The sequence below is a fragment of the Panthera pardus genome, unplaced genomic scaffold (genome assembly GCF_024362965.1).
Source record: "Panthera pardus isolate Hobbes unplaced genomic scaffold, ASM2436296v1 HiC_scaffold_15, whole genome shotgun sequence".
Taxonomy (NCBI): Eukaryota; Metazoa; Chordata; class Mammalia; order Carnivora; family Felidae; genus Panthera; species Panthera pardus.
In genome coordinates, this window is record NW_026526710.1 from 2,834,875 (window position 1) to 2,859,858 (window position 24,984).

At 41.8% G+C, this 24,984-nt stretch overlaps 1 protein-coding gene across 1 annotated transcript in view; it reads left to right on the top strand.

Moving 5' to 3' along the window:
- The first annotated feature begins 5,637 nt into the window (after window positions 1–5,637).
- Window positions 5,638–24,984, top strand: part of ANAPC5 (anaphase promoting complex subunit 5) — a 43,810-nt gene continuing 24,463 nt past the window's right edge. The window contains exons 1-7 of the mRNA XM_019467521.2: window positions 5,638–5,941; window positions 9,481–9,560; window positions 10,447–10,556; window positions 11,384–11,576; window positions 20,734–20,800; window positions 23,118–23,219; window positions 24,693–24,883. Coding sequence (XP_019323066.1) covers window positions 5,735–5,941; window positions 9,481–9,560; window positions 10,447–10,556; window positions 11,384–11,576; window positions 20,734–20,800; window positions 23,118–23,219; window positions 24,693–24,883 — 950 coding nt within the window. The 5' untranslated portion in view covers window positions 5,638–5,734. The remainder of the gene's footprint in view (window positions 5,942–9,480; window positions 9,561–10,446; window positions 10,557–11,383; window positions 11,577–20,733; window positions 20,801–23,117; window positions 23,220–24,692; window positions 24,884–24,984) is intronic.

Sequence of the window (24,984 nt, forward strand, 5' to 3'; positions counted from 1 at the left end):
ATAATCATGACATTGCTAATTATGACTCCTGATTAAATAGCGGGCTGGGTTCCTGATGTTCTTTAAAATGTAGAGGTCACCCTCGTTCATTGCTGCTGGGAATGTGAAATGGTGCACCTACAGAAAAGAGTCTGGCAGTTCCTAAAAAAGTTAAACATGGAGTTACTGTATGACCCAGAAATTCCGCTCATAGGAATATACCCAAAAGAGTGGAAGATATATGTTCCCACAAAAATGTGTGCATGAATGTGTGCATAGCTTCACAAGAGCCAAATGATAGTGTAGTCTATCCTTACAGTGGAATATTATTCAGCCTCGAAAAGGAATGAAGTTCTGACATAAGCTACATGGATGAACCTCAGAAATATTAGGCTACATGAAAGAAGCCAACACAGGGGCACCTGGGTGGCTCAGTCCGTTAAGTGCCCGACTCTGGGTTTCAGCTCAGGTCATGACCTCATGGTTTTGCGAGTTTGAGCCTCGAAATGGGCTCTGTGCTGACAGCGCAGAGCCTGCTTAGGATTCTCTGTCTGCCTCTCCCCAACTTGGGCTCTTTCTGTCTCTCTCAAAATAAATACACTTTAAAAAAAAAAGGAAGTCAACACAAAAGGCCACCGATTGTATGGTTCCATTTATAAGAAGTGTCCAGAATACACAAATCTATAGAGACAGAAAGTAGGTTAGTGGCTTCCAGGACTTGAGGAGAAGGGGAACAAGGAGTGACTGCTAATGGGTCTGGGGTTTCATTTTGGGTCATTGAAATGTTCTGGAATTAGAGGGGCACCTGGGTGGCTCAGTTGGTTAAGCCTCTGACTCTTGGTTTTGGCTCAGGTCATAGTCTCACTGTTTGTGTGTTTGAGTCCCGAATTGGGCTCTGCACTGACAATGTGGAGTCTGCTTGGGATTCTCTCTCTTCCCATCCTTCTGCCCTTCCCCAACGTGTGCTCTCTCTCTTTGTCTCTCTAAATAAACAAATAAACTTTTAGAAATATTCTGGAATTAGATAGTGGTGATGCTTGCAGGTTCCTTTCCCATCCAAACTTTTCATTGCTTTTATTTTTAAATGCTTACTTATTTATTGTTGAGAGGTGGGTAGGGGGGCTCGATGTGGGGCTCGGACTCACGAACCATGAGATCATGACCTGAGCTGAAATCAATAATTGGACGCTTAACTGCTGGAGCCACCCAGGCGCCCTGCAAACCTTTCCTTGTTAATGTGATTGGCTCAAGTTCCAGGTGGCTGCTTGAATCACAGAGCTAGTTGGTTTTAAGGCCAAGACTGGATCCTGGGGAGTCTGATTCCCAGGCCAACTCTCTTTTTGTTTCATCAGTCATGCCAGATTTGCATCACGTTTTCTCTGACTGGCAGGAGAGTATTTGGTGACTGGGGAAGTAAAGGGGACAGTAACTGAATAGCACATAAGATGAGATGAAGGCTCATATAGGAACAAATCAAGGACCCTGAAGGTTTTTCTGGGAACTAAACAGGTCTGACAGGATAAATTGCTTTGCTTTTAGTATTTTCAAATATATATTAATAAAGATGATTTTGGTTGCAAGAGCCAGAAACCTTCCTCAATCGAACTAAAGTGAAAAGCAAACAAAACAAAAGCCCCAAAACAAACTAACAAACATTTGCTAAGTTCTGTGGCTGCTAGCAAAGCCGATGCAGTTCAAGAATGAGTTGCAAGAACTATGGTCTCTTGGGGCGCCTGGGTGGCTCAGTCGGTTAAGCGTCCGACTTCAGCTCAGGTCACGATCTCACGGTCCGTGAGTTCGAGCCCCGCGTCAGGCTCTGGGCTGATGCCTCGGAGCCTGGAGCCTGCTTCCGATTCTGTGTCTCCCTCTCTCTGCCCCTCCCCAGTTCATGCTCTGTCTCTCTCTGTCCCAAAAATAAATAAACGTTAAAAAAAAAAAAATTTAAAAAAAAGAACTATGGTCTCAAGGTAGAAACAGAAGTCAGTGTACCACAGCTGTCTATTTCTTTCTCCCCTCCCTCCACCTCAACTCTGCTTGATTCTGTTTCTCTGTGCAAATTGGCCTTGTTCTCTCTTCCTACAGGTTACCTTTATTCTGGCAGCAGAGAATGTGGCATCAACAGCCCCACTTAGCATCCCCAGGAGAAAAAGGGATTCTTCTTTTTCCATGGTCCATATAGCAATCCTGGAGAAGGATCTGATGGGCTCTACTAGGGCCATATGCTCATCCCTATATTCAGACGGGCATGTTCAGTAACTTTGTTCAAATCAAAGACAACACATTTTGGGGATGATAGTAGAGAATGCTCAACACACACACAAAAATAAGCCAAAGTCCACTACAAGTTATAAATCCTTGATTCTTTTGTTGACTTGGAGGGCTGCTTTGAAATGTGAAAGGTGTAGGAGGTCAGCACTCAATTTTCATTTTTCATATTTTTAAACTCTTTTTCAAAAAAAATTTTTTTTTGAGAGATGGAGAGAAAGAGAGTATGGGCACAGCAGAGAAAGAAGGAGGCAGAGGAACCAAAGCAGGCTCCGTGCTGTCAGCCCAAAGCCCAACATGGGGCTCAAAATCTTAAGCCATGATATCATGACCTGAGCTAAAGTCAGATGCTCAAAGAACTGAGCCCCCCAGGTGCTCCCAGCATTCAGTTTTCATAGTTAAAAGTAAGGGAGGCCAGGGGCGCCTGGTGGCTCAGTTGGCTAGGTTTCTGACTCTTGATTTCTGCTCAGGTTATGATCTCACGGTTCGTGAGTTAGAGCCCTGCGTAGGGCTCTGCGCAGATAGCTTGGGATTCTCTCTCTCCCTCTCTCTCTCTCTCTGCCCCTCCCCCACTCATGCATGTGTGCCCACCCTCTCGCTCTCAAAATAAACAAACTTAAAAAAAAAAAAGTAAGGGAGGCCAACCACACATCTCTAACAGGATGTCCTTCTTAGTCTCCCAGAGACAGGGTGATTCATCAGGGATTTTTGACTTGTGACCTATGCCACTTTTTTTTTTCCTATGAGGTCAAATAACTAGTTTCTATATTCGCTGCTGTATCCCTAGGCCTTACCACAATGTCTGGCACAGAATAGGTACTCAGAAATATTTTTAGAGTGAATTTTAAGGATTTGAAGCACAGCTGACTCAAAGGAATCTTGGCAATAATGAGCACATACCAGATGTCAGGTGCCTATGTCACTGCAAAGACTGAAAAAACAAAACCGGGTGCCGGCCCTTGAGGCACTCACACAGTCCATCAGAGGTAGTTACTTATGCAAATCATTGGTAAAAAGAAAAAAAACCCTCAATGTGTAATAAGGCTTGAACAAATTGCTATGAAAATGGGTACATAGGGTGCAGTACATCCCTAACAGTTAAAATGGTTTCAGAATTTTGGTAACATTTAACCACGTTCTTAAAATCAAATATATACAGATGGAAACAGGAATTTCCAACCCAAATGTCCAGGTGAAGCTGCATCAATGGGTAAAGTAGGGTAAATGGGTGACTCGAGCTGCCTTTTAAGAGGCAATAATGAATGGCCAGGACTATTGTGATCTGGGGACAGCATTCCCTGAATAAAGGTGGCTCTTGCTTCTTATATCCAGTTAATTATTACCCCACAGGAATAAACCATGTTGCCAAATATTCTAATTTTTCAAGTGAAGCTGGAAATAGACTTTTTCAGAGGTATCAAATTTCTTAAAATTTTTTTAATGTTTAATGTTTATTTAGTTTTGAGAGAGAGAGAGAGAGAGCGAGCAGGGGAGTGGCAAAGAGAGGGAGACAGAGGATTTGAAGTGGGCTCCAAGCTGACAGCAGAGAGCCTGATGTGGGACTTGAACTCACAAAGTGGGAGATTATGACCTTAGCCAAAGTCAGATGCTTAACCAACTGAGCCACCCAGGCCCCCTGAAATTTCTTAATTTTTAAGTGTTGGCAAACATTATGCAAGACAAAACACGTCTGATGGGCCACATTTGGTTCAGAGGCCACCAGTTTGCAACTTTTAGTCTAGAAGTTCACCACTTTTATGTCCAGCATCTAGAACAGCCTTGAATATAGTAGGAGCTCAGCATATATTTATTGAATAAATAAATGAATGACTCAAAAGTCTTATCAATTTAGAGTAAAATTGTTACTTAGGATTTTTAAACACTTATTTTCCTCTTTACATTCAGTAATGTGTTTCTATTTAGGATTTTAAGGTTGAATAAAAGTTCCACAAATGTCCTTCACCAACTTTTATTCTATGCTATACCCACCATGCAAAAAGATTCTGAGGGAGCTGTGAAATGTTAAGTATGCTTTTTCATTTAAAAAAAAAAAAAAAAAGGGAAGGGGGATGGTTTTACAAAAATAAACTGAGGCAAGGAAAGAAGTTATTTACGAATTAAATTTCCTGCAAAAAGTCAGTTTCCCCCTTTAAAAATAAGACACGGTTACATAGGTATTGTATGTGATGAAATGCACAGTCATATGTTCAAAATATACGTAATTGTATGTGTAACATGTGAAGAGTTCTCAAGATATGGCATCAAGGTCTTGTATTCCAAGCTATCAATAACTCCTTTTCTGGCACAGTTATTTAGTCTGTATATATCCTGCCTCCTTTTCTGTTTTTGTGAACTAAAACCACATATTCATTCATTACTTATCCAACAAAATAGTGATTGAGACAACAAAAACAAGGCCCTAGGGGATGCCTGGTGGCTCAGTGAGTTAAGTCCTGCGACTTTTGATTTTGGCCCAGGTCATGGTCTCACGGTTCTGAGATCAAGCCCTGAATCCAGCTCCACCCTGAGCATCTCTCTCTCTCTCTCTCAAAATAAATAAATAAAACTTAAAAAAAAAAACAAAAAAAAAAAACCACCCACAACTCTCCAAAAACAAACACAAGGCACTACTAGGCACAGTGCATGTGTATAGCCAAAGTTGAATAGACATGGTTTTTCTTTCAAGGGTCATAGACACTACTACACAGGCAAATCATTATTAATAATAAGTCAGGCTATAGAGAAGTGTCTTGGGAGAGATATCGATGAATGGAAGGGGAATTGTAATAAATCAGATTTAAAATATTGTCTAGGAATTGATTTTGGAGGGATACAAATGCCAGACTAAGGATCTTGTAGTTTATTAGGTAGGAAACAGAGGCTCACTAAATGAAAGTGATGTTACCTTCCATTTCATGTAAGGATGCAAGGTCACTTGCAACCTGACTTGGCTGTCTCCAAATGGCATTTGTGAAGTACTGAGAAAAAAATGCTTCATCATGTCTTAAAAGAGTTTAATGAAACTCTCAAATTTTGAATTTAGAAATTAACATAATGGATCAAATACAAATTTTAAAGGTACAAATTCAATTTTGTTGCTTCGTTTCAAAATTCAATTTTAACTGTTTTCGAATTAAACAAAAGGGCAGTCGCCGCACCACAACCTGTTCAGCTCCGGTTCTGAAGCGTCAGCTCCCTTCCACGGTTCCATTCCAAGTCACCCCGGAACCTGCTCCTTTCATTCGAGTTTCTGTAGGGACTCAGTCTTTAAGTACACCGCCTTTGCCCCACCCTGCGCAGCACCTCTGGACATTCTGATTGGCTGTAGCCCTTCCATGTGCTTTGGTCTGGCTTCTCTGATTGGCCAACGGCGAAGATGCCCGTATCCTGGGCTACAGCGCGGGCGAACTGAGGCCTAGGGCTGGCTGTGGTGTGTTTCAAGCGGGAACCCGGCGGTCGGCCCGGCTCCTGGGCTTAGTCCCGGGGCGCCATGGCCAGCGTCCACGAGAGCCTGTACTTCAACCCCATGATGACCAATGGGGTAGTGCACGCCAACGTGTTCGGCATCAAGGACTGGGTGACTCCGTATAAGATCGCAGTGCTGGTGCTGCTGAACGAGATGGGCCGCACGGGCGAGGGCGCCGTCAGCCTCATGGAGCGGCGGAGGCTCAACCAGCTGCTCCTGCCGCTGTTGCAGGTGAGCGGCCCCCACCGACCGGCTCCCGCTCATTCAGCAAACCTTTTCTGAGCACCTGTTCTGTGCGGGACACCTCACTGGGCCTGGGGGCGCGAGTGTTCATCAGATACTCTTTCAGCCCTGGAGGACCGAAAAAATAAAAATAAATAAAGGAGTTAATACCACCTGCTAACTGAGTGCTTACCATGGGCTAGGCGCTGTTACATGCATTTTTTTCTTGCAGGTTCATAGTTGGTTCCAGCATTTATTAGCTGAGTGACTGGGTAGGAGTTATTTTCTGACATCCTGCGTCTTCTATAGAAAGGGGTTACACGTAGTCCTGAGAGTTGGAGACAGATGAATCATACAGACACCTAGAGGACCGCAATAAGTAGTAATAATGACCTATAACTAACATCGAACACTTCCTGTTTGCTAAGCACCTCGCATGTTTTATTTCATTTCGCCGACTCAGGTTATAGTTTCACCACGTACTGGCTGTGTGACTGTGGCAAGTTCTATAATCTACTTGGGTCTTTGGATTCTCTGTAAAAGGAGGACAATGATAGAAACTGTTTGGGGATGGCTGAATTAAATTAGAAGATCCATGGAAAGCACATAGTTTGTGGCACATAGTAAATTCTCAATGTCAACTATTTTCATTTTCATGTATTCTCATAAAGCACGTACCCGTACCTTCTTTTATATAGGTTGTGGGGTTTTTTGTTTTCATTTATGTGTGTGATTTTATGACTAATGTCTCTCCCTTAGTAGACTAACTTCAATGAGGGCAGTGTTTTATCCTACTTTTGTTCACTCTTAGATCCCCACAGCTGAGTAGAGCGCCTAAGTAAACGTGTGGAATAAGTGAAATGGAATAAACCCTGTTGTGGCAGATGTGTGAATTCAGGTGGAGTGGGAGGTCTTAGAAGAAGTGGTACTGAAGGATGAGCACTTGGCTATTGAGCACTGGTGGCAGAAACAAAGATCTGGAGTCCTGGGCCCCCGCATTATCAATATACTTGACTTTTTACAGTCTATCACCCGTATATTGGGGGAGAGAAGGGGTACTGAGGACCCAGAGGTTAAGTGGCTTGCCCACCTGGTTGAATAAAAGGAATGGGGTCTTGGGGCGCCTCGGTGGCGCAGTTGGTTAAGCGTCCAACTTCAGCCAGGTCACGATCTCGCGGTCCGTGAGTTCGAGCCCCGCGTCAGGCTCTGGGCTGATGGCTCGGAGCCTGGAGCCTGTTTCCGATTCTGTGTCTCCCTCTCTCTCTGCCCCTCCCCCGTTCATGCTCTGTCTCTCTCTGTCCCAAAAATAAATTAAAAACGTTGAAAAAAAAAAATTAAAAAAAAAAAAAAAAAAAAAAAAAAAGGAATGGGATCTCTATTACTTGTAGCTCCCAGTCCTAGCCTCATTACTATTATTACAAATACATTTTCCCCACTATTGAAATAAAAGTTATAATACGAAAAGATTTGGTAATAGAGAAAAGAAACAAAACAGTACTTGTGTTTTAACTCACACATCTTTCTGCCTTTGCTCATACCGTGTTTTTTGTCCTAGATTTTCCTTTGGGTTTTTGCCTGGCTGAATACTATGTGGTGTAGTAACATTCCAACCAGACTCCCAATTCCTTTGCAAAATTTGGCTTTAAACAGTGAATTTTTAAAAATTCATTTTTTAAAGTTTACTTATTTATTTTGAGAGGGAGAGAGAGTGGGGAAGGGGCAGAAAGGGAGGGAGAGGGAGAATCCCAAGCATGCTCTGTGCATGGTCAGTGCAGAGCCCAGTGTGGGTCTCAAACTGAAGAAACTGTGAGATCATGACCTGAGCTGAGATCAAGAGTCTGTTGCTCAACGGACTGAGCCACCCAGGTACCCCCAAATTTGTTAATTTTTAACTACTTAACTAACACACAAAGATTCATTGTAAAAACTTCAGCTGATCCTAAAATTGATGGAGTGAAAGGTTATGGTTCTGCATGGCCTCCAATCCTTTTCCCTTTCAGAGATTATCTCTGTTAATGTTCGTTCGGCCACAGGCCAGGATGGATCTTTCTAGACCTTTTGCTAAATGCCTGTATATAGATAGATGGAGGCATATGGTTTTAAGTATATATATATATATATATATGTGTGTGCATCCTTTTAATTCTGCTTAAATTTTTAAAAAGGTTTTTTGTTTTTTTGTTTTTTTACATAAATGTGACTTCTATTCTACAGCTTGCTCCTTTCACTTAACCAGTCTTGGAGACCTTCCCATATCAGCACATTTGAATAGAGCTACCTCATTCTTTTTTTTTTTTTCTTCTTTTTTAAACAGCTGCAGTGTATTCCACAATAAGAAAAGAAACATAACTCCTAACTTTAATTAATATTTAAATACATTTATAATTTATTATAAATTATAGATTAACTCTTTATTAATGGACTTATAGGTGCTTTTCAGTTTTTCTTCATTTCAAACAATGCATGCTGAATGTACCTTCCCTACAAGTGGAATTGCTGGGTTAGCCACATCTGAAATTAGCATATATAGTGTCAACTTACTCTCCAAAAAAGATTCACTGTTTAGTGGTTTTTTGGTTTTTTTTTAGTTTATTTATTTATTTTGAGAGAGGGAGAGAGCAGACAAGCAAGAGAGTGAGTGAGGGGGGAAGGGCAAAGAGAAAGAGAGAGAGAGAGAGAGAGAGAGAGAGAGAGAATCCCAGGCAGGCCCCAAGCCGTCAGCACAGAGTTCAGAGATGCAGGGCTTGATCTCACAACTGTGAGATCACCATTGGAGCTGAAACCAAGAGCTGGACGCCAAACTAAATGAACCACCCAGGCGCCCCCAGTGTTTAGTTTTTAAACCTCAGTTATATTGTAGTTGTCGTCTTCTTCTTCTTTTTTAAAGATTTTATATTTAAGTAATCTCTATACCCAAGGTGGGGCTCAAACTCACAACCCTGACATCAAGAGTCACGTTCCACCAACTGAGCCAGCCAGGCGCCCCTAGATTGTAGTCTTGACAGCTGAGGTTGCATACTCCTTGTCTCTACTGGTATGTTTTATGGACTTGGGCGCATAGTATGTCTGCCTACCTTACAAGGTTTGGGGAAGGATCAAGTAAGATTATGTTTGTGAAAAATAGGACACCTACGTTTGTATAATGTCTTCCAGTTTATGAAGCACTTAGCCTTTTTTTACTCTTTCTGGCACAAGCAAGGGAGATGGTTATTATTATCTCCGTTTTACTGATGAAGGAAACTAGGGCTCAGAGAGGCTACAGCTTTGCCATGATTACAAAATTAAGAAGGAAAGAACAGCAGGTCCTCAGACTACAGGGTCTCTGTTTTGTTCCCATTTTAAACTATTCCGCAGATGAAACAAGAATGCTATGCAAATGTAAAGTATTACTTTAGTGCTTTAGTTTAGTTTTTTTTTTTTTTTCTTCCTGATTTGAGATTTCATGTTTGGAATAATTGTTAAAGCAGAGAGAAATTCATGTTTACAACTGTTTATCATTCTCCAGCTCCTTAAAATTTATCCATAACCTCCCTATCTCCTTTACCCAGGGCCCAGATATTACACTGTCTAAACTATACAAGTTAATTGAAGAATCTTGTCCCCAGCTGGCAAATTCAGTACAGATCAGGTAAGCTTCCTTTTCTTCTGTATATATGAGAATATGTTTACGTAGATGAAAATTAGAGAAGTGCACATGGTAATGAATTCTCTAAAAACATATCTTTGTAAGTCTCAGTAAACAAAAACTCAGTTTTCCTAAGAACTTTACTTTTTTCTTAATGTTTTTTATTTTATTTTAATTTTTTTTAAAGTTTATTTATTTTTGAGAGAGAGAGAGACACAGTGCAAGTGGAGGAGGGGCAGAGAAAGAGGGAGACAGAATCCGAAGCAGGCTCCAGGCTCTGAGCTGTCAGCACAGAGCCTGACACGGGGCTTGAACCCATGAACACTTAACCGACTGAGCCATCCAGGCGCCACGTTTTTTATTTGTTTTTGAGAGAGAGTACAAGCCGGGAAGGGGCAGAGAGAGAAGAGGACAGAGGATCTGAAGCAGGCTCTGCACTGACAGCAACAAGCCTGATGGGCAGCTCGAACTCACGAACCGTGAGATCATGACCTGAGCTATGAAACCAAGAGTTGGACCCTTAATTGACTGAGCCACCCAGGTGCCCCTACTTTTTTTTTTTTTTTTTTTGAAAAATGGTAGTTAACATTAAACCTATTTCAAAATTTATTTTTCTGTATGGATCTACCTTGTTCTTTTATTTGCTGCAGGGAATTCCATTTTGCTAGCTGATGTGTTACTCTGACAGGTTTTATGATGAAAACGGTGATACTTTTCAGAATAATGGGAGTGACATTTTGAATTATCAAGTTTGTTTTATGTGCCACCATTTTCTATGAATCTCTGAATTGCTTTTAAAATAGATTTATTGGAGATAATTGTGGAATGTGAAACATGGAAGATGTTTAAAGGGCCTTCCTAAAATGTGCACCTCAATTTTCTCTTTCAGAATCAAACTGATGGCTGAAGGCGAATTGAAAGATATGGAACAATTTTTTGATGACCTGTCAGATTCTTTTTCTGGAACTGAACCAGAGGTTCACAAAACGAGTGTAGTAGGTATGAAGCTCTTCTAAGGAGAGCAGAGAATATTTTCATTGAAGTGAGCAGCTTTCTAAATCACATCTGTCATCACTCTGCTATCTCTGAACAAACACAGTGGGACGTGTTTTAGTTTGTACTTACTGCCTTGCCATTTTGTTCTATGTTTAAATACTTGTCTTGTAGAAAAGCCTCTTCTGTTTTGTCTGTAGTAGTCCAACTATTAGCCCAGTCCTGCGGGCTTTTGGGGGTTCATGGCTCCTTCCCACGGTCCTCTGGATTCCTGGTCTGCATTGTGCAACTCCCTAAGTCAGGGTCACCAACTAAACTTTTATGAAAAGAATTAAGTAAGAATATGTTATTGAGGGCATATGTGAACTTTCTTGATGCTTTCCTATTAGCTTTATATCCATGCTGCATCCATTTGGCTTTTTCACACGGTAGTTTTTATGTTATTCAACATCAGCTATTGTTGATCGCCTGTGTGCCAGGCTCTGGACTTACAAGATAGATAGGGACCTTCCTCTTAAGGAGATCACGTACTGGTAGGGTGGGGCCAGATGGTGAAAAGTAAATAGGTAAATAAGATAATTCAAATAGTTCCAATAGCCATGAAAAAAGATATTGGATGGCTAAAGATGATGGAGTGGATTGGGGACTGCGCGACGCATTAGAAGAGGAAACCAGTTTTGTAAGAGATGGGGAAGAACATTCTAGGTGGAGGGAATAGAAACTGCAAACGTCTCTTTTTGATGCTTTTGAAGCAAGATTGCAACATATAGTATGAACTCTGTGTAACCTGGATTTCAATTAATGCCTTCGCCTGCGTATGTCTTATTTTATAGGTTTATTTCTGCGCCATATGATCTTGGCATACAGTAAGCTTTCTTTCAGTCAAGTATTTAAACTGTACACCGCCCTTCAACAGTACTTCCAAAACGGTGAGAAGAAGTCAGTGGAGGATGCTGACATGGAACTGACCAGCAGAGAGGAGGGTGAAAGAAAAATGGAAAAGGAAGAACTTGATGTATCTATAAGGTAATTTGGGTTTTTCGGATAGGCATCCCTTTCCTGTGAAATAGCATAATTACAGGCTTAGTAAATCCTCATTCATTCAGAGTTCACATGCTGGCCACTATCTTTTTGCCTCTCCAGATCCAAGAAGTGGACCCATATGGGCTGCATCAGTGAGTGGGCTCCTTGCCCTCTGACATCTGATTGGGAGGCACTGGTGGGAAATCCAGAGTGAGGAGAGTGGGGACAGGGCGTTGATCCACTTGCTCCCTTACTTCAGGGTCATGGTGGACTGGCTGTAGGGTCATACTTCTATCAGGTGGTCCTCCCTGCATTATTCTGGGGTTGGGGAAGTAGGAAGGTTTCCCTGGCCTGGGGTGTAAGGTGCCCCACTGTTACCAGTCCTGGGGACTGTATTGTCCCTTATGGCTTCTCTGTGTCCTGCCCCTGGTTTTTTAAGTGGTCCTTTTTGAAACTCTTCTCAAATCACCGTGTCTGAATGTGCCATTTGTTTCCTGCTGGGACCCCGACTGATAGTGTTCCATGTCAGCATCCAGCAGGAGCTAATGACTGAGTCAGTGAAAATGGATTGAGTGCCTACGGAAGTTTAAGCATTGGGGATGACGTGCCACTGCTCACCTAGTTGTTTAACCTCAAAACCTTGGCGTGTCCTTGGTTCCTCCCTCTTTGTCACCCTGACAGCTAGTGCTTCGGCAGGCCAGTCAATTGTTCCTCCACGATAGTTTTTGTTTTTGTAATTTATTTATTTATTTTGAGAGAGAGAGAGACAGACAGACAGACAGACAGACTCGGGGCTCAAACTCCCGAACCGTGAGATCACAACCTGAGCTGAAATCAGGAGTCTGACGCATAACTAACGGAGCCACTCAGACACCCCCATGATAGTTTGGACTTAGGTCATTTGTCTCCATCATCACTGCTGCCTCTGCAGCCCAAACACTGCATTTTCTTAGTGGATGACTTCTGTAGCCTCTTCACTGGCCTCCTTGCCTCCACTCTTGTCTCCCTGCAATCTGTTTTTCTTATTTATTTGTTTGTTTATTTATTTAAGTAATCACTCCACCCAACATGGGGCTGGAACTCATAACCCTGAGATTAAGAGCCTCATACTCTATCAACTGAGCCAGCCAGGCACCCCTCCCTGTCATCTATTTTTCATGCATCATCCGGGGGAATCTTTGTGAATGTAAATCACGCCATGGCACCCTTCTGCTCCAGACCCTCAGCCATTGTCCTTGAAATTTAGATGAGAATCCAAGCTTATCACAGCCTCAGTGCCTGTGTGATCAGGCCCCATCATCCTCCCTACCTCTTGCTGCTTATTCTCCCCTTCACTCTCAGGAGTCCACCTGCTCAGGCGTGCTTTTGGCTTTGTGAACACTCCACCCTGACTTCTTCTGATTTCAGCTCCAGTGTCATCACACGGGCCTTCGCTGACCACATACCTGAAGTAACCTCCGTCCCAAATATTCCTGGCAGCTTTAGTTCCTTCATAGCTCTTCTCACTGAGTAACTTGTTACATTTATGTGCTTACTCGTTTGTATCTGTTTCTTCTGCCTTAGCATCCCTTCAGATCTAAGACCCTTCTCTGTCTTGCTTCATCGCATTTTTGCCAGTGCTCCGTGTAGTGCGTGTCTCATAGAATGTGCCTGTGTGTGCTGGGTGAATGAATGCAGAAAATCAACATAGGCAGTCTGTCACTCACACTGGCGAGTGGTCTCATAACATACTTTTTACTGCCTTCCCTCACTTTGCTGTCTTGCTTCCCCTTCACGCGAACTGTTACCTGGGATCACCTCCCAAATAAACTACTGCTACTTGGAGGGAAAAACACATGTGTGTGTATACATATGTGTATATTCCATATTCCCTGATCTCAAGGAGCCCACAGTGTGGTAAAGAAGACTGACACCCAACAGATCATTATACGGCAGTGTGCTCAGCTCTGATTTAAGTAAGCCTCACCTGCCCTAAGAAGGCTGGCTAACTGCCTTTGGGGTGTGGTTCCTGTGAGTGGCCTTTGTATGGTTGTGTGAATTGTTTAGCACATGCTTGGGCTCTGGGCTCGAGGGATTATATAGTACCTTTAAATACTTCCAAACCTCCCTTACTTATCTTTGTTTACAGATGCCTTTCCTCTAGTGGAGAGGCAGGAAAGTGTGGGGTTAAGAGTCTGGTTGTGGCCTCGGACTACTGGGTTTGAATTCTGACTCCTCCACTTATTCCCTGTGAGACTCTGAGCCAGTTACTTACCCTCTCTGTGCTTCAGTGTCTTCATCTGTAAAGTGGGGGATCTGATTCCTTCCTCAGAGGGTTGTTGTGACAATCAAATGTCAAGTCCGCATAAGTGTTCTGAACTGTGCCTGGCGTGTAGTACATGTTCAACAAATACTGGCTATTCTTATTCTCTTGTTTCTTTTTTAGCTGAGACCCCCTAAGGAGTGCATTGGGGCTGTCCTGTAATCTTTGTTCTGGCTACTTAATATGCTTCAAGTAGCAGAATGTCACGTCTTGTAAAATGTTAAAATTCAGACTTGTTTTGCGTTGGCTTTCTCCTAAATTAATCCCATTTAATTAGGTCTAGCTACATTTTTTGTTTTTATCCTGTTGTAAGAATTCATTTGTGTGTGACCCAGTGTATTTGCTATGAAGATGTATCATTTCATGTCAAATCACTATGTTGTACACCGGAAACTAATGTAACATTGTGTGGAAAAAGAAAAGGAAAAAAGTGTATAGTGATTTACAATGTATACAAAATTTTGGGGGGCGCCTGGGTGGCTGAGTCAGTTGAGTGCCCCGACTCTTGATTTTGGCTCAGGTCATGATCCCAGGGTCCTAGGATTGAGCCCCACATTGGGCTCCATGCTGAGCGTGGAGCCCGTTTGAGATTCCTCTCTCTCCTCTGCCCCGCTCCCCAACTGGTGCTTTCTTTCTCTTAAAAAAAAAAACAAAACTTAAAAAAGTAGGGGTGAACAATTTGAAACCATAAGAACTGAGAATCAAATTGTGTACTTATTACAATTTTATATCTTCAAAGATGAAACTGGAATGTTATTTCATTTAAAATGTACAACATGCGGAATGCTCTGTAATGGTAAAAAAATGTACACCAATGTAAATTTTTATAATTTTCCAGTAAATGACATTTCTGGATCAAAGAAAAAGGTATAGTTTCAGAAAATAGCATACATATAGTAAACTGAATTTTGTCACTGAAATTAAGAGGTATATTATTTAAACATTCTCATTAAGTATTATAATGAGGGTTTAAAAAAATTTTTTTTAATGTAAGTAATCTCTACACCCAGTATGGGCCTTGAACTCACGACCCTGAGATCAAGAGTCACATGCTTTTCTGACTGAGCCAGCCAGGTGTCCCTAGAATATATTTACATTAAAAAAAAAAAAAGAATATATTGCAGTCATTTCTTGGTTCTTTTAAAGAGGGAAATCTTATTTTCTGGTGATCTTTTCTAATGTTTTATTGCATTTATGAAAAGTTTCTCAATTTAGCCCTTTTATTCTTTTCTTTCTTTCTTTCTTTTTTTTTTTTTAAGTTATTGGAATGTTTTCAGGTCTCTTTTCTTCAGGAAAGTTATTTTTTTTGCCCCAGAAATTTGTATTAAAATTAGAAAGGGGAAAGAAATATTGTATAGTTTGTAAATCTCCCGTCCTCCAATGAAATTACTCCTGTTTGGAAAGAGGAGCCCGACTGTTAATTTAGAAGGGAGGGAATAAATATTCAGTCAACACGTGTTTGTCATTAAAAACAAATCCAATCACAGATGCACCTGGGTGGCTCAGTCAGTTAAGCGTCTGACTTCGGCTCAGGGCATGATCAGGTTTGTGAGTTCGAGCCCTATATCGGGCTCTGTGCTGACTGCTCAGAGCCTAGAGCCTGCTTCGGATTCTGTGTCTCCCTCTCTCTGCCCCTCCCCTGCTCATGCTTTGTCTCTCCCTCTTTCAAAAATAAATAAACATTAAAAAAATTAAAAAAGCCATCGCAGAAGAGAGGGCACACTGAAACTTAACCTCTGTGCTTGCTTTGCTGGCACTTGCCAATGGCCTGCAGTGAGGAGCTGGCTGATAGGTTTGCCCCACGTGAGTCTGTAGTGGAGGCTTCTGGTCTGCAAGCTGCTGCAGTTACAGCTTCTCTTTACTCCTAAAAGGAACTAACAGAAGTAGAAATTCTCTGGTATTTCTTCCCTTGATTTAATATAAATCTCCCAAATTTGTTAATTTATTCAACAAATAGTGCTTCCCATGTGCCAGGCACCCCGTTAAGGTGCTGTGTTGTCAGCCAGGAGGACAAAGTCCAGTCCTCGAGGGGTTACGTGGGGGAAGGTCAGATGATAGAGAGCCAACTGATAAGGAACGTAGTTTCAGAGCAATGCAGTGCAATCAAGAGGAGAGGGGACCCACGGGTGGAGAGTAACTGGGGGTTCCACTGGGGAGGGGCCTTTGGACTGGGAGCTAGGTAATGAAGGAGCCAGGGGAATTGCCAGAGCACACAGCTTCCAAGACAGGAGAAGCTGGCATATCGGAAGCATAGGTGGAGGGCAGTGTGGCTGCATCATGCCCTCTGGTCACATACCTCAGAAGGGCTAGGGTCCTTGCTTCCTCCTTGGATATTTAGTAACTGTTCCTGTCTCAGTCCCTCGCCTCCCCTGCTTCTGTCAATACCCTGCTCAGAAACCTCCCCAGATTCCACAAAGTCTCCTCACCTGGTGTTCCAGGCCTTCCACAGTTGACCTCTCTGACCTTACCTTTAGTTTCTGAGCTTGGATCCCTGGCGTCTTTTGTTTCTGTTTCCTGAAATGTCTTCTTCCTTCCTCATCATTTTCTCTGCTCCTTCCCAACTAGCAAGTGATTTTCCCACTTCTCAGTACAGAGTTCATATCACCCTTGGCCTTTACCATTTACTGCCATCTTTTCACCTGGGCTGGCCTCAGCTTTCCCCAAGATTAAGCCTGTTAGCCCACTGTATATCCTCCAGGACCTAAACTGGTGTTTTACGTATTGCAAGTGGTCAAAAACAAAAAAATAAAACCTTTGTGGATTGATTAATCTCATATGTATTGTTTTAAGTGTTTATTTATTTTTGAGAGAGAGAGACAGCTCAAGCAGGGAAGGGACAGAGAGAGGGAGACACAGAATCTGAAGCAGGCTCCAGGCTCTGAGCTGTCAGCCCAGAACCCGATGTGGGCTTGAACCCATGAACTGTGAGATCATGACCTGAGCCAAAGTTGGACGCTTAACTGACTGAGCCACCCAGGAGCCCTGATTAATCTCACATTAAAAAAATTTCAATTACAGTGGTAGATTTAAGCCCTTTAGGGGAATTTCCAGATTCCTGAGAATCTTACAAATGCCATGTACTAGGTTCATATTAAAAATGCACATCTTTGGGGCACCTGGGTCGCTCAGTTGGTTAAGCATCCAACTTCAGCTCAGGTCATGGAACTCACGGTTCATGAGTTCGAGCCCCGCATCGGGCTCTCTGCTGTCAGCACAGAGCCAGCTTCAGATCCTCTGTCCTCCTCTTTCTCCTCCTCCCTATGCATGCTGTCTCTGTCTCTCTCAAAATAAATAAACTTAAAAAAAATGCACATCTTTGCATGAGCACCTGGGTGGCTCAGTTGGTTAAGTATCTGACTCTTGATTTTGGCTCAGGTCATGATCTCACAGTTCAGTTCATGAGATCAAGCCCCCTTGCTTGGGATTCTGCTCTCCTCTCTGTTTCTCGCCCCCCCTCAAAATAAATAAGTAAACATTTTTTTTAAATGCACATCTTTGCCAACTTTTGAGTACAGTTTTACAAGATTCATGGACTTCTTAGAGCCCATCCCTGAACCAAGCTTAAGTGCCCTTGATTTATAGACTAGTAAGTCTAAAATTCTGTCTCAGCTAATAACTGAATTTATAAGCAAGGTATACTTGAACCTTTTTCCTAAGTGGGTAGCCTTTTTCCTAAATTGAATACTTCTGTGGCTTCTTAAGAATTACTTTTTTCCTGCATATATTTGTGAGGCCTTAAGGAAACCAAGGAAGAGTCAGTAAAGGATGGTTTGGGCCATGGGGTTTTTACTTGCTCTTCCCAAGCTGGTTCATGTCAGCCATGATTGCCACCATGGAGGCCAGAACCAAATTCGATCTTCATTTATGGGATCTGTATTTCTGTTTCTTATAGAATCAGTTTGCATGATGCTGATTTTCTCTATTTTATTAACCTTATTGCTCCTGTGTCCTTCCTTATAAGCTACCCCCAATTTTCAGGGACAGGGGAAGGGTTTAAATAAAGCATTTGGTAACTGTGAGCATTGTGGACTTCTAAGATTTTGTTTTTAAGTAATCTCTACACCCATCATGGGGCTCCAAGATCAAGGGGCGCCCGGGTGGCTCAGTTGGTTGAGGGTCCAACCTTGGATTGGGTCATGATCTCAGTTTGTGGCTTTGAGTCCTGTGTAGGGCTCTGTGCTGACAGGTCAGAGCCTGGAGCCTACTTCAGATTCTGTGTCTCCCTCTCTCTCTGCCCCTCCCCCTCTCACACACTATCTCTCTCTCAAAAATAAACACACACACACACAAAATAAAATTTAAAAAAAACAAACCAAAACTTTGAGATTAAGAGTTGCTTGCTCTACTGACCAGGGCAGCCAGGTGCCCTGAGTGTTGTGGACTTTAGAGGCAGATGGGACCAGAAGCCTGTGTCTAGTTTCATTCAGAGTCACCTGTCTCTAGCCTTTTTGCATGCAGCCATATATAATTATGCCAAGCCTTGGGTTTAACCTTGGTTAAAGCGGTGTGCTAAGAGAAAAGGACTTCTTACTGTCCTGATACTTAACTGTTTTCCATTTGAGAACTTGGCCTGTGAATTTTTTTCCATTTCCCTCTAGGTCACTATTGTGTTACTGATCTTTGTTAGACCTGGGCTGGAGCTGGTTCTTGGCAGCTCTGATGGCTGCAGAATCTGATACACTGGTTAGGGATTATTAAGTAATATTTAACAAAAATGAAGCCAAGAGGGGTGCCTGAGTGGCTCAGTTGGTTAAGTGTCTGATTTTGGCTCAGGTCATGATCTCACAGTTTGTGGGTTTGGGCCCCATGTCCGTCCAGCTCAGCTCTGTGCTGACAGCTTGGAGCTTGGAGCCTGCGTCAGATTCTCTGTCTGCCTCTCTCTCTGCCCCTACCGCCCTTGCACTCTCTCCTCTCTAAAAAGTAAATAAATAAACATTAAAAAAAAAAAAAAAGGCACCTGGGTGGCTCAGTCAGTCGAGCGTCTGACTTCAGCTTAGGTCATGATCTCATGGTTCATGAGTTTGAGCCCCGCATGGGGCTTGCTGCTATCAGCGCAGAGCCCGCTTTGGATCCTCTGTCCCCCTCTCTTTATGCCCCTCCCCCACTCATGCTCTATCAAAAATAAACATTAAAAAAAAGAAAAAAAGAAATGAAGCCAAGAGAATATTAGAGCAGTGTTTCCCAAAGTGTTTTCTGTGGAACACTAGTACTTCATAAAAGATGTGAGGAAAGGATTCTTTGGTCAATTAGTTTGGTAAATGATACATTAAACAAAAGTAAATGAAGTTTCAGGGTGCCTGGGTGGCTCAGTCAGTTGAGCAGACAACTTTGGCTCAGGTCATGATCTCGTGGTTCGTGGGTTCAAGCCCCGCGTTAAGCTCTGTCCTGACAGCTCAGAGCCTGGGGCCTGCTTCAGATCCTGTGTCTCCCTCTCTCTCTGCCCCTCTCCTGCTTATGCCTCTGTCTTTCTCTGTCTCTCAAAAATGAATAAGTGTTAAAAAAATAAAATAAAAAAAGTAAATGAAGTTTCTTTTTGTTGGATTTCTCTCAGGTGCATCATTAATCTCGAATTAAGATAGAGCATACAACTGTCTCCAAATTACATAACCTCAGAAGAATTTTTTCTTCTTTCAGAATATCCATTTATATATTATTTATGTGAAAGTTTGAAAACTGCTTGTATTAGATGCAGAGTGCTTATGAAAACATTATTTATGAGTAAATATTGATTTTTACACTTATCAAAATCTTGTAGAGCAGGCATTTCTTAGAGTCATGTGGCAAAAGGGATTACTCATACTTTTCCTCTCAAAATAAGACTTTTCTATTGTGTATATGCAGATTTGTCAAGTCTAGGTTTATACCCGTATATTCCTTGTCTGTTAAATCTGCATAATCTAAACTTCTAGGCAAATGGTTATGTCTTAGGAGAAGCCACTTTCTCCTGCTCTGAAGTATCCCACATCTTGTATCTGTAGCAAGGAGTTAGAAACTCTCCATCCATTCATTTCCCAATCTCTTGAGTGCCTGTTTTATTCCTAGGCATGGCACTAGGTATTGGCGTCCAGTTGTAAGTACGAGCAGCCAGGTGTGGCAATGCATAGGTGCTGTGCTCAGCCTCTCTAGTAGGAGACAGTGGCAGCTCAAATGAGAGATGGCAGGAGAGATTCTTGGAGGACATCACACGTCAGTTAGTCTTGAATGATGGATGGTGTACCGTAGTCCAACAGTGGGCAGGACAATGGGCTTTCAGGCCAAGGAAGCAGCAGGGGCATCTTGGTGCCATAGGAGATCTGCGAGGACCTCATCAGGCTGGGAATGTGGGTGAGAAAGAAAAGGCAAAGGAGAGAGGTAGTAGCTAGGATCACTCATGGAGCATTGCACCTGCCCTGCTATAATAAAATCCCCAGTGTGGATTTTATTCTGGAAGCTGGCTACCATGATAGATTCGCATTGTAGAAAGATCACGCTATGTAGAATTTAGGTCTATAGCTGTCCATAGTTACATGGTGTGAACTTTGGCAGGTCATTCAACATCACTTTTTAAGTATGTCTTTTCTATTCCTGAGAGGAGAGAATTAATTTTAAAAGTTTTTGAGATCTTCTGATGAAGCCATTTGACTTGGTTAGCATTACCGTTCTTGCTGTTGTGGAATTTTTTTGTTTGTTTGTTTGGCTTTTTAAGTTTTTAATGCCATTATAGTTAACACACAGTGTAATACTGGTTTAATGTGTACAGTAATTTGACATTTCATAAACCCCCGGTGCTCAACACACGTGTGCTCCTTAATCCCCATCACCTAGTTCACCCTTCCATTTTGTGTAATTCCTTGTTATTTTTGTTTTATTCTTTTCCAGAGAAGAGGAGGTATCTTGCAGTGGGCCTCTCTCCCAAAAACAAGCAGAATTTTTTCTTTCTCAACAGGTATGTGTTAATTCTGTTATTTATCATGAACTTTAAAAAAAATATGTCATCACATACGCCTGTTTCGTTGGTAGGCTAATTAGTGAATCTGCTTTCTTCCTTATTCTTGGTCCTTTTTCCTTTACTAACAATACAGTTGTGGTTATGTGTTCTTTCCGATTTTGTGTGTGATTTTCTTTTTCTTTTCTTCTTTTTTTTTTTTTAATAGATTTTATTTTTAAGTAATCTCTACCCCCATCGTGGGGCTCAAACTTAAAATGCTGATATCAAGAATTGAATGCTCTACAAACTGAGCCAGCCCAGTGCCCCATGATTTTATTTTTCTTAAAGTTATAATGCATGCTCATTTTATAATAGTGTGTGACTAACACAGGTCAAAAATGTGCTTTGGAAGACTTACTTCTCTTCCCCCAACATTTTATTATGGACATTTTCAACGTTTTTTATTTTTTTATTTTTGGGACAGAGAGAGACAGAGCATGAACGGGGGAGGGGCAGAGAGAGAGGGAGACACAGAATCGGAAACAGGCTCCAGGCTCCGAGCCATCAGCCCAGAGCCTGATGCGGGGCTCGAACTCACGGACCGCAAGATCGTGACCTGGCTGAAGTCGGACGCTTAACCGACTGCGCCACCCAGGCGCCCCTATTATGGACATTTTCGAACAGAAAGAAAAGTTGAAGAGCATTGCACAGTGAATACCTATATACCCGTCACCCAGATGCCACAATTAGTATTTTGCTCTGTCTTTATCAATACCTACACGACCTCTATCCAGCCACCATTTCATCTTATTTTTTGATGTATTTCAAGTTGCAGACACCAGTACAGTTCACTCCCAACGTTTCTTTCTTTCTTTTTTTTTTTTTAACCCCAAACATGTCTTGCTGGTGCTTTTGAGCCATACTTTTTCATTTGCTCGGAAACAGAAGCTGAATATTTTTCTCCCATGTTTTTTTCGAGCATAGAATTTTGATATTTTGTTCTACTTTTCTAATTCTCCTTATTTTGTTATTAATTTTCTTTTTGCAGAAAGATGTACTGTTTAGGTCTAGCTGAAAAGTCATAGAATCACCCCTGCAGATGAATTTCAAACAGATTAGAAAAAAACCCTCTAGACAACCGGTGAAGTATGGAGGAGACAGTATAGCTAGAGCCTCACCACATTCTCACACTTCATTCAGTCCGTTACAGGTGGATTAAAGGGTAAATGTGAATATTTAAAGGTATAATTAGACCAGAAGGAACTACATATTAACTTTTAACTGATCTCTGGGTGGGGAATGACTTTCTGAACATAAAAGCTGTGGAAGAAAGCATGTAGGAGAAGATCATTTGATTTTTCAGCATAAAAATTAAAAACGTCTGCATGTCAGAACACATTCTAACAAAACTAAAAGGCAAACAATAAAATAGGAAAAAGTATTTGCAATAAATATGGCAGTCACAGGGTTAATACTTTTGCTTTAAAAATCGTATTATCAAAGACTTTGATGATAAGACAAACTTTATACTATTGAATGAAAAGAGCAGGAAGTAAAATGATATACAATGTTCTAGTTTTATTAAAAATATGGTCTATGTATGCACATATAGAAAAAAGACTGGAATAAGACACTGACATATCAGTAGTGTTATTTCTGGGTGGAGGGGTTACAGATGATTTTTGTTTTCTTCCGTATGTCTTTCCATGTTTTGGAATCTTCTATAATAAAATGAATTCAAATGAAATTAGAAATTATTATTACTTACAAATAAAAATTTGTTTAGGTAAAGTCGAAGAGTTTGTAATCAAGTTAAGTACTAAAATTAATTTAGGACTGGTTTTCTAACATATTTTATATAATCATTGCTGGTACCATCTACTTGAAACAGATAGCCAGGAGTAGGGCATCTGGGTGCTGTGAGGCCCTTTGCCAGGCTAGAAGTGCACACTACCTGCCCTGAAGGCACTCACAGTCCGGGGTGGGGTCACACTGGCACTTTTAATGTAGGTTGCTAAGTACTGTAGGAAGGGTTCCTGTAGGGGCCTACGGGAGCATGTAGGGACTTACAGGACCTTACCTAGTCTAAAAGCTGATATAAGCAAGTGATGAAAGTCTACATGGGGTCCTGAAGGACAAGTAGGAGTTTGCAAGGCATGTGAGGAGTGTGTGGATGGGGAGAGGGAGTTGGCAGGCTTTTTGTCTCAGGAAGAGGAAACACTGTGGCCAAGAGGAGAGGAACAGTGGGAAGGAACATAGGGGATCCTAGTCAGTATACATTTCCATATGTTGACCGGCCACATCTTTCTTCTGAGTTGTCATCTTTAAATTTCAGGCTTCTTTGTTAAAGAATGATGAGACAAAAGCCCTCACTCCAGCTTCTCTGCAGAAAGAACTGAACAACTTGTTGAAATTTAATCCTGATTTTGCTGAAGCGGTGAGTCTTTTGAGTTGGAAAGCCACAATCAGGCTACTCTTTATATTGAAGAGCCATGCAAATGAGGATTGTCCCATTGGCCCAGTTTCTTGGAAAGAAATGTTGTTGGCAAGTCTATAAGCCTGGGTTGCAAAGCTTTCCCTCCTACCCCCTCGTCCCTGGGCCATTAGGGGTTTCTTCAGTCCCTTTTCTGTTGCTATTCCTATTCATTCGTCATCTCTCTGAGGCTGTGAATTATTGACAGATGATAGAGTAGACTGATTTTTTTTTTTAAGTTTTGGGACTAAAAATTCTTTTCCTTTCTCTGGTCAAGTTTTTTTGTTTTTTCCCCAAATTCAAATAATTCCATTCCTTACTGGATTTTTACCCAGAAAACTTTCTTTTCTTTTTAAAAAACTTTCTTAATAACACCTGGATTTGACGTCTGACTTTACTCACATGCAGAGATATATCTCCTTTGCGCCATAGTAACTGCAGTCTGCCTTTTGGAGGGAAATTAAATTCAGTGAATCAGAAGAAATGAAAATAGTGTCAAAATACATGACAATGTATTTTTCTAAGTGTAACTTAGTAAACTAGTTACACTCACTGTGTTTTGACTTGGACATTTAGAGAACTTAATTTTATATTATAATTTTAAAAATGTTTATTTTTGAGAGAGAGAAAGACAGTGTGTGAGAGGGGGAGGGGCAGAGAGAGGGAGACAGAATCTGAAGCAGGCCTCAGGCTCTGAGTTTCAGCACAGAGACCAACCTGGGGCTCAAACTCACAAGCCATGAGATCATGACCTGAGCTCAAGTTGGGTGCTTAACAACTGAGCTACCCAGGCATCCTTTATAATTTGTATATGAATTCAGGTCTTAAAATTTTTATTATTGAAGAGTGCCTGGGCGGCTCGGTTGTTAAGTGTCCCACTCCTGATTTTGGCTCAGGTCATGATCTCTCAGTTCATGGGTTCAATTGCCTCATCAGGCTCCATGCTGACAGTGTGGAGCCTGCTTGGGATTCTGTCTCCTTCTCTATCTGCCCCTCCCCTGCTTGCTCTCTCTCTCTCTCTCTCTCTCTCTCAAAATAAATAAATATAAATTTAAAAAAAAATTTTTTAAATTTTTATATTTGAGCTTACAGTCTTCCTTAATACCTGAGGTAGGTGAGGCCCCCCCCTCCCCCCAATCATCCTCGGGTCCTAGTATAACCAGTGGCATAGTGGGTATATATTTGGCATAAAACTCTGACACAGATCATAATGGGGCTCCCATTTTTCATTTGGCGACTTCCTAGCCCATTCCTAGGGAGGAAACAAACCACTGTATCTTGAACTTGCTTCATCCTGCCAGTGGGAAAACATGAAGCTAAACTGTCTTCACGGAGGGCGGAGGAACACGGGTATTTGCAGCTAGTGGGACGCTCTGAATTAGTCTCAAGCCAGTGGAAGCTGAACATTTAAAATATGTGGATTGTTTCTTGTTTCAGCACTACCTCAGCTACTTAAACAACCTCCGGGTCCAAGATGTCTTCAGTTCAACACACAGCCTCCTTCATTATTTTGATCGCTTGATTCTTACTGGGGCCGAAAGCAAAAGTAATGGGGAAGAGGGCTACGGCCGGAGCCTGCGATACGCCGCGCTGAACCTGGCCGCCCTGCACTGCCGCTTCGGTCACTAGTGAGTTAATAGGTTTTTGTTTCTGCAGAAACTGAAGAAATCAACTCTCAAATGTTAACGAAGATGTAGGTTTTAAATGCAGTGTTGAAAAATCAAAAGGG